General features: G+C 41.0%; 1 protein-coding gene across 1 annotated transcript in view; it reads left to right on the plus strand.

Annotated features, from left to right (window-relative positions):
* Lac (septate junction protein lachesin) overlaps nucleotides 1-9,742 on the plus strand; it is a 57,223-nt gene extending 47,481 nt beyond the window's left edge. Inside the window, exons 5-6 of the mRNA XM_075691967.1 lie at nucleotides 77-364; nucleotides 4,298-9,742. Coding sequence (XP_075548082.1) covers nucleotides 77-364; nucleotides 4,298-4,434 — 425 coding nt within the window. The 3' untranslated portion in view covers nucleotides 4,435-9,742. The remainder of the gene's footprint in view (nucleotides 1-76; nucleotides 365-4,297) is intronic.
* Nucleotides 9,743-10,490: the final 748 nt, after the last annotated feature.

Raw genomic sequence — 10,490 nt, forward strand, 5'->3', positions numbered from 1 at the left:
TTTATTTCCAAATTTGCATACATAATACTGGGACCGATAGCCAAGTGACATGGTTATGTTTTTCTTCACGCTACAGTTGCACCGGTGGTATCGGTGGACCGCCCACGGTACGGCCAGGCCCTTCAAAACCCTATGGACCTGTTGTGCCATATCGAGGCCTTTCCGTCACCGTCCATTGTGTGGCTCAAGGACGGTTACCAACTGAATGACAACCAGTACTACCAAATCTCCATCTTCTCCACGGCTGACGAGTTCACTGACTCCACCCTGCGTATCATCGCCATTGAGAAGAAGCAGTACGGCAACTACACATGCAAGGCGTTGAACAAGTTGGGCAATGATGAGAAGATAATCGAGTTATATGGTCAGTACTGTTTTTCTATGAGCTGTGTCTGTATGCCCTCGGCAACAGTACTTCTGCACTGCATAGCAGATACTATGTTGATATTTAGGGTTAACTCAGGATGTTGAAGGGACCGACTTGTGTGCATTCACTCACACACTGGCACTCACACACTGGCACTCACTACTGGAGAGTACATACACTGTTTTCTTTCAGCATACTCCTATGAACAGCACTGATCAATATGAAAGGGAATACCCAGCTTGCATTCAGGATTAACTGTCCCTGCTTTTCCATTCAAACTTAAAAGTGCCACGCGGGCATCCTTAAAAATGAGCATTCAACATGAGCAACATTCTTCAACATTCTTTAACTGTCATTTTGCCAGAGAGTGATTGTGCATACCCTTTCATAGCATATCTGATTGTTTTGCAGGTTTACCTTGCAGGCGCAATCATCCTTGCTTGTAGCTTAAATACGTCATGCAAGTTGCTAAGTATTTGCAGATATTGGTTACACATATTTTTCATCATCATCATCAGCCTATCTTATGTCCACTGCAGAACGAAGGCCTCTCCCTGCGATCTCCAATTAACCCTGTCTTGCGCCAACCGATTCCAACTAGCACCCACAAATTTCTTAATTTCGTCGCACCACCTAGTCTTCTGCTGTCCTCTACTGCGCTTCCCTTCTTTTTGTACCCATTCTGTCACCCTAATGGTCCAATGGTTATCTAATCTGCACATTACATGACCTGCCCAGCGCCATTTTTTCTCTTGATGTCCATTAGATTATTGCCTATGCCTGTTTGCTCTCTGATCCAAAGTACTCTCTTTCTGTCTCTTAAAGTTATGCCTAGCATTCTTCATTCCATCGCTCTTTGTGCAGTCCTTAACTTGTTCTCAAGCTTCTTTGTCAGTCCCCAAGTTGCTGCGCCATATGTCAGCACTGGTAAAATGCACCGATTGCATACTTTCCTTTTCAATGATCACGGTAAGCTCCCAGTTAGGAGCTCACAATGTCTGCCGTATGCAATCCAAACCATGTTTATTCTGTGAATTTCCTTCTCATGGTCAGGGTTCCCTGTGATTAGTTGACCTATGTAAACGTACTCCTTCACAGACGCTAGAGGCTGACTTGCAATCTTGAATTCTTGTTCCCTTGCCCGGTTATTTATCATTAGCTTTGTCTAGCTTTGTCTTCTGCATATTAATCTTCAACTGCACTCTTACACTCTCCCTGTTAAGGTCCTCAATCATTTGTTTTAACTCATCCACAGCGTTGCTGAATAGAACAATGTCATCGGCAAACCAAAGGTTGCTGAGGTATTTGCAGGTTGCTGCTTTAATGCAACATATGTAAGTACAGTCAACCACAAAAGTTTACGGACCACAGAATCTCAGAAAATGTTCAATTTCCAAGCAGCCTGTTACAAGTTGCCGCTAAAACTGAAAATCACAATGCTGTTCACATATAGTGGTAGAGGCTGTAAATGAGGATACCACGCTCAATCAAGAGGCTGTGCAGACATTCAGCTTTTTCTCAGATTTCATGTTCCGTAAAATTTTGTGGTTGTCCATACACGCCTGGTGAAATTAGAAGCAGACACCGTAATAAAAAAAAAAGTCATGTGTGTTTTGTAAATAGATTTTAATGAATTACTGCTCTTAAAGGCATGAGGGGCTCCAAAGTGGGGCGAGGGGAAGTAGCCACTCCCAAAAACTCTTTCTTGTCCTCCCAAAGCTACTTTTCTACTAACATGGAATGTCCAGTGAGGAAGTTCCAACTTCCAGCCACATTGAAAACAGAGAATCATACACCCCCACAACAAAAATATCCTCGCATCATCCCTGCCTGAGAGCAAATCAAGCATGTTTCTTAGTGTAGTTCTTTCTTGCGTTGTGACATGAAATCACAAGTGTCACAATAGTGACTTGCCTTCTACAGTGCCTTAGCTTTTTACCATCAATTTATCTTAAAACATAATTCTGATCAAACTGTCCCACCCACCATTTTGAATTTTTATATGATCCTGAGTAAGAGCCCCGTTCCCAACTGTCCCTCATTTATCTCCAAGCATAAAGTTGGAGGGGAAGGGGGGGGGGGCAGGAGGTTGCTTTGTCAGAATTGTATAGTAAGTAAGTATAGTAAGTATTGTCACAGTCTATAATGTTGGAAGAAGAGGACATGGATGGTGGCGTTGAGGACGTCGAAAAAGATTTTAGCTATCACTTCTCTATGCATGTTGTCTCAGCCATTAAAAGCCCTCTGTAAATAGTTGCACGCTTCTTCCTTCCTGTAGCATCATGTTTAAGCACCTTGTATTTGTTAAGCCAAAGCTAAAGATGTGAGGTTGCTGTTATTAAAGCTAAAGAAGAGGCAGAAAGCTTATAGGTGCAGCAGCTTGGCTGTGTCATATTTCATTGGCTTTGCTGATATTGAATTTTCAATTAGCATTGCAAGTGTCTGTAAAAAGCACCAAGGCCACATATGACTTGAAGCAGACTTGAATGGCCATGAAAGGGCTGTGCTTTATTTTAATAGCTTTATAGCATATAATATCCGTAAGTTTAATATTAAAATTATGTACTGTATGCATACTACAAATTACAGTAGAACGTCGGTGATATGGCCCCCGTTACGTACAATTTCCTGGCGCCAATGATCAGGATCGAAAATACAAAAAATGACCCAATGCAGTTGCAGGTCATCTTTTACAGGTTCCTACGTACCCAGAAAACACGTCACCAATGTTCAGTATATCGGCAAACTGTGATCGTGTGATGCCTCTTCCGCTTGCTAAATCCCACGTAAACGAGAAATGGAGTGAGGTGTGCACGATTGTAAACAGTAGGTGCCCACTGCAGCAGCTTTTCTGCAATATACTTCCCCACAATACAGCGACCACTGTTTCCTATTCCAGTATCAGCAAATCTTGTCCAGTGTTGTCGAACGCCGCATTCACAGATATCACCACCAACCCTATTGTGATAAGATTCTTCACCTACCTATTTCATAGCGAGTGGGGTGTAGTGCCGTTGGAAGCGTATTACGCTTTTAATAGGCGATATATTTGAAACGCACCGCTGGTGGCATCGTAGGCTTCGTATTCCGCTGTTGCCCAACTGCTCAATTTTGGTTTGGTTTCCTGTCACAGTCTTAAAACAACACGCAATGAGAAAACAACAAAACGCGTCACCAGCTCCATTTGTGTCGGCGTATCATGCGGCAATGATTCGCGCCGAGTGGGCATGTAACAACTTCCTGTTAAAATGCCCAGCTCGAAGAAGCTGCTGACCAAAGCCGAATTTGAGGAGCGCAGACGAAAGCTTGCCGAAACCGCAAAAATGACAAAGCACGTCTCGGGCCGCTAGGTCTCCACCAGCTCTGCATGCATCGGTGGCTCGTGCTGAAGTGATTCACCCAGCGCTTCGCATTACGTAGATGTCGATCAGACTTGACTCTGTAAATCTTTTTGTGACTTCAGATCGTATGTTTTTCCAGTACGTGCATTTTTTCTCGAATTATAATTTTTTTCTTTTGCAAAACATACGTATGAACAAGGTTCTACTATATTAAAAATTGAACATATGGTTTCTGTTTGGTGATCAGCAGTTATAGCAGTTGCAGGTGCTCTCCAAAATGTAGAACCTTGTAAGAGGCTATAAAATCTAATATAGATTTCATGGGCCATGTCAAACAAAAGGAAACCATAACACAAGGTGACATAAGGTAGGAAAAGAACAAATTTACATACCAGAAGGATTATATAGTGTGCCCGTATGGCATCATATTACTAGTGTATTCTTTTCCTCTGTGCATGTGTAGTGTTAATATTGTTTGATATACAACTGAATCCTAGAAATGAGTAAAGTGTGGCAGGAGTGCCTTTGACAATTTGCAGTTTGTAAGGTTGCCTCACTGCTTTTTGTATTTCTTTCTTGTCATTTGCAGAAACTGTGAACGTGATCTGCCCTCCAGCGTGCGACAAATCATACCAGTCTGGTTCCTCCCACCTACAGAGCTCTTTTGCTTGCTTCTTGGTCATGCTGTCAATGATCTGTGCCATTACCCTGAACAAGAAGCATTGAGCAACATTACCTCATAATGTTACTTTCATTAGAAAGAAATGAGCCAGGTTATGAACAAGAATTATTAGTATTATTGCAAGTCCACATGAGGCCTTCTTCAAGCAGTGTTTTGGAAAGTAAAAGAAAGGCTAGAGTACTTTTTCTTTATTTGAAGATAAAGTGCAGCAAATTTGTGAAGATATTACTGACCAGTTACTGCTATGCCGGCCCTAATGTAGAACAGGGAGATTTCTCAGAATTTTTGTATACTTTTACCTACTTAACTTGGACATAAGCCTTTTGTGTGCCTTCTTGCACAGATGTTACCTGTGGCTCATATATGTTCCAGAGAAGGAGTTGCTCTTTTGGCTATCGTGTAGAGGCATAGCATGCTAAGCAGTCAACCAAGTGGCAGACACATGGTCGGTGTGCCATAAACAGCCAATAAGTGAATAATGAATGTCAGCTAGAATGGGCCCTTTTCCTTGTTTCTCAATTGCACTTCTCTGCATGGTACATTTGCTCAAATAATGATGGCACCAGTTGTGGTTCAAATGAAGACAACACGGTAGCTGCACATGCTTGGCCCTTGCGCCTGGTTCGGTCACGTGAACAGTGCCTGCATTTCCCATGTCATAAGACTAGCAAGCTGTGCTCGTACACAGTGTTTGCAGAAATGACTGTGCCGTCACTAGTTTACCAAACTGCCTTAATTGTGGAGAAGTTAGCTTTGCAATTATGAAGAGGCTCCATTATACCGCCGCCAAAAGAAGATCTTTTATCAGGTTGTACACTGAAAGCATATTGTGGAGTGCCCTCGGCAGCGAGCTAAGAGATCACTGCCACTGACTAAGTGCTTATGAGGTTTCAGTTTATTCCCCTCATTTTATATCACATTTTCCAAATGTAAGTTTGTACTTGTGAGTAAATTATGGAATTTTTTACGTACGTACAAAATTAATGCTGAATGAGAAATATATTAATTTAAGGTGACGTTCAGTTCTTTTCTTTACTGCAGCTTTGTCAAAAAAAAAAGCAAATGATTAACAAAAATTTCTCACTGCAAAATTGCATTGCAATGTGCTTGAACAGCTGTGATAACAAAGCATTCATTTTTTTTTTTATTTACTATTGAGAAACATTTGACACTGCCTTTCTTGGAATTAAATGCCCAATTGCAAAAGGCGGAACCGATATATATATATATCTAATCACCTAAATCAAGTTATAGGCTTTCTGTTAATTGATTGAGCATGTCCTTGCACAAGCCAATAAGATGTAAAATTTTTTTGAGGGCGCTTGCATTTTATGGCAGAGTGCCACATTGGCATCCAGGTAGGGGAACAGCGTCTGGGCAAGTAATAAAATAGTTTGGTCAGTGTAGCATTTCTGAATCATATGCGCTTTTTTTCTGAAATACTGCAGGGGTACAGCTAAATCATGTGCTAGTATTGTTTACCAGAAAATCTTCAACATTGTGCCTAGTAGTTCTCAAACATGTATTTTGGGCAACAGTCATTTTGTAACTGAAGCTATTCTTCTTTTATCCATTAAGGAATTTAAAGTTTACTTCCCTTTCAAACAGAACCAGTTATTCCTGCTAGCAGTTATCTGTTCAGTCTCCATTTTTTTTGTCTGTCAAAACCAGCCATATGTATAGTTTACTGTTTTCTGTGAGCATGTTTGTCAAACATGTGCATACTATTTCCAAAAAACCTTTGATGTACATAGGATATTGAGTTTGTTTGTGTTTTCACATGATTAAACAGGTCAGACATCTTGGCAAATGCGTGCTGATAAGAGCATTAAAATTCTGCATGTAAGTGTTGTTTATAAACGTTTTATATTGAATGCAAAAACTCTGAAGCTGTATGTTCCTATCCAAACAGTTTAGCTGTATGTGCTATGCACATATGGCAGCTTACTGTTGCTGCTAACCAAAAGGGTGAGAAATTTCTGTGCGCACACTTGCAAACTTTTTTACTTTGAGAAGCACAGTAGACACACCATGCTTGTAAAATTTTGCTTTTGAAAGCTGATTTTATGTCACCTAGCCTGAGTCAATCCCATTTGACCTTGACCTGCAGTTACTGTATAGTCAATGTTGAGTTTGAGCAAGTTAATACAAAGACATTCGGAAAGGCAGTCTTTCACGCAACAGCTTCTTCTATGTGATGCTATCGTAAGAACATTAAACACCAATTTTTAACATGTGAGCCTTGCTATGCAGTGTCTAGAGCTTGGTCATTATTCTAACTCACTGTGGAAGAGCTTGTAATGAAAAACATATTAAATGCAAGCTAACTTGCCACACAGTGAAAGTTTGGCTCTGTTTATATTATTGTCCATCTTTCCCATTCCAAGGTTTTCTGTAAAACTTCATAATGAGGAAGAATGCGCATGAGGCAGGCAAACTCAATATTTATTAAGTGCAGTGTGTCTTGCAGAGACCGTGTTTGTATGATCTGTTCCAGTAGTTCCGTGCAGCACTGTGGAGGCTACAGGCTTCTGCGACCAATCAGAGGGTGAACACATCCCTAAGGTGCCCTCTCTTGGCCTGTTGGCTGCTAGCGGCGAGTGCTGCAGTACAAGTTGTGGCAGCATCTACTAAAAATGCAACTGCACAGTTTATCAGCTGCCATGATGGCAGCAGTAGAAAATTAATTCCATATTTGCTCTATTAACAAAAAGGCTGGTAAGATATCTCGAGAGACATAGGAGGAGGGTTTCAGAGACAGCAGAAGGTTCATAAGGAGCACTCGGCCAGCATGTCGCACGGAATGGTGTCAGCATCTCTTGATCCATCTTGTAACATCCACTTGTACATGGTGAGCTTGCTCACGTTCTTAAGTACTGCTATCGTATTAATTAGAATTCGTTACGTTTACTGTATGCCTTCCACACTGTTCCAGGCATGTTCAACTCCAACTTATTCGTTCCTTTCGTGTAAAAAGGCAGCTTGGAATGATACCAGACAGTCTGCGAAGGACGAAGCACTACCCAAGAGGAAGTCCTCTGCGGTGTTGTTGCTATGCCGCCTACATGTTTGAATTTAGTCACTGTCGATTAAGTTAATCATTTGTACTTCTTAAGTGCAAATTAATGTCTGTACGGCAGCACTGCATTAATTTTGTTTCTCCGCATGTTTTCATTCGTACGTGTGGAGAACTTTATTTTTATTATCATAAAGCATCAATAAACATTTTATTAAAGAATAAAGCAGTATCGCACAAACCACCCTGTGACCGGCAGAGAAGCTTCCAAGTAAACATGTTAACCATACCACCTGTCATGGCCATTCAACCCTTCATGGGTTCTGAACTGTGCCACTACATCTTTTTGTGCAAGAATCTGCGCTTGTGGTTTACGTAGCCTTGGTTCTGCTGCACAGAACTACTGAAACAGAGCATAGGCTGCAAATTCTTGAAGAATGTCAGGCAGAAAGAAAAGGAAAGAAACCACTGAAGCTTTCAACGTGCTACTGGTTTCTTCATAAAACTGCATAAAAATTGGAGGCACCATAGCAAACAGGTTAGCCCTGCACATTTATGAATGACAGTTAAAACTGAATTATGTTATGTAGAAGCCTGTTGGATGGAACAGTAGGTCAATCTGAGAACTATTATCAATCCAACATTTTATCAACTTTTCTGCATTCGCTGTTTAGTCCAAATGGCATGTGTTAAGCAGCTGTACAAACACAAGCTCTTTGAAAGCAGATTCTCCACTACCAAGCATATTTTGTGAATGCCAGTACACTTTGCAATATTGTATTTCATGTCTGTCAGAAAATGTATGGAATCATCCATTCTCGCAATACTGTGTTTCGATCGGCTGTGGCTGAACTTCAAAGAGTTGCAGTAGCATCCTTATGTGTCAGTACTGCCTTCTCATGTGAATCTTCCTCATTTCAAGACTTGTAAAACTTATCAGTGTGAGGAATGATGAGATGATTGGTTTATAGAGTGAGAAAATACATCTCCCACAAAACAGGATGTCTATGTATGTCTATGTTGTGTATATATAGTCTAGGGAGTCCCAAGAACAATGCCTAATCGGTTCCATGTGTTTTCTTTTGGGTAAATATAGGGATTGGCACTCATCATATGTCTCTAATTTTCTAATAACAAAGATTACTGGCATTCTTACTTTGAAGGACAGAGTTCCGAAAGTGTGTTGTTTCACTTACGTTGCAACGGTGTGTTGTTGGAGTGAGTCATTAAGGCCCTGACTTACTTTTCTTTTTTTCATTCGGATATGTATTTAACCTCGAGAACCTCATCTTTGCATGCTGTACATACACATTACTGTGGTACCAGAGGTGCCATATTTCATTCATGCATGCATTAAAATATGTAGCAAATCTGAAGTCGTTCACTGTGTACAGGAGAGTCAACTCAATGGGTTTTACAGGTGAAGCGAAGCATACTTAGACAGAAGGCTATCTATAACACCATCAGTACTGCATTTGTTTGAACCTCTATGCATGAAAAAAAATTGCTTTTAGCTCCTGTTTTCCCTGGCAGCACATACGTATGGAAGGTGGCATTTGTTTGATACCGCTGAACCTATCTACTTGAACAGTACCAGTGGGAATGGAAGACGGGGCAAGGGGGCAGTGTCTCCCCAGCTTCACATCCTGCTGATTCGGAGCAGTAGCTTGCTCCCTAGCATTTGGTATCCAATAGAGCCCACATTTGCTTGTGAAAAGGCTGGTGAAAGGCCTTTGGGAATTTAGGGTCACTGAAAAGTTGGCACAAACCTCTCTTTGTTTTGTGTTTGGTACAGTATTACCAAATGGGTGTTTGGAAAGTTTGGCAGCTTTGCAGCCAGATGTGGCAGTGAAATAGAGAGAGGAAAGGAAAGGCAGGGAGGTTAGCTAGACTTTGTTCAGTGTGTTACTGTACATGTGGAAAGGGGATGGAGGAGTGAGAGAGAAGTGCAGCGATGTTGAGCCTAATGAGAAGGCGCCAAGGGGGAGAGGGTTTGTGGAAAGACTTGGCATCCTCTGTTGTGCACCTCTGGCACACTCATTTTGCTGTGTGTGTCCATTTTGATGTGTCGTTCCATGTCCTATGGTGCTGTTTAGGTAAAGCAGCAGTAAACCTTTTCTCTGTGTTGTGGAACTGCTCTTTGAGAACCCAAGGCTGCTCTCCTCATACACTGCTGATAAACTGGTCAGTGATCAACGGCTTGTATTTTCTCACAACAAGCTATGCAACACATATATTTTTGTACTGTTTGAACTGATGTCCAAAGCAACTGCAGTGCGGTTCTGACAAAAGTCTGTGACATTTTGTTCCACTATGAATAAAACATTTTTTCCTTTCTTGTTCCTTTCTTTGAAAGATGCTTGCAAATTGTTGAACATGAGGCTTTGTTTAAATAATTCTAGGGTTACACTGCTGCTGAAAAATACTCCAAAATATATGAAGTTATGTTGTTTCAGTAGGTTATTCTGGAATTGGGAATACGGCTGCCTTACCAAGATTCGATGTTTAGTGAGCTGGATAGGTCATGAAAATGCAGTATAGCTGGCACTGCCTCATTGTGATCTCCACGACAGCTCCTTAGCTGGTGGCACCGTAGATATTAAACTGCATTATCTGAACGCTGGTTATTTGTGCACTATTAAAAAGGAAAGTACATTTTACTTGAAAGCAAGCAGTGACTCGACCTGGCAAACATTCATAAACCTTCCCTGCACATAAAGCGCTCATTTGTATTATAGTGTTAAGTTTGTGTTAATGATGCTGTATTGGTACAGTGGTTTGGGTGCAAAATTCAAAAACTGCACAGCCACCTCATTGAACGCTATGTTTTTAATTTTATATTTTAGTGCTGTATGAGAACTCCAAGTAGTCAAAATAAGCACCCCTACCATGGTGTACCCCGTAATTTTTGTGCTGCTTTGGGACTTTGTGTCCGTTGATTTAATTTTATTCAGCATAGCAAGTCCATGATGCGCAAATGCACTCGTAAGAAAACATTTTCCAGGATATTTCTTGGGCTACATATTTGGAAATTTACAGATACAGATTGAACAGGTATTGTGAACATGCAGAAAAATTATATAA

This window comes from Dermacentor variabilis, chromosome 5 (assembly GCF_050947875.1).
Source record: "Dermacentor variabilis isolate Ectoservices chromosome 5, ASM5094787v1, whole genome shotgun sequence".
NCBI classification, from domain to species: domain Eukaryota; kingdom Metazoa; phylum Arthropoda; class Arachnida; order Ixodida; family Ixodidae; genus Dermacentor; species Dermacentor variabilis.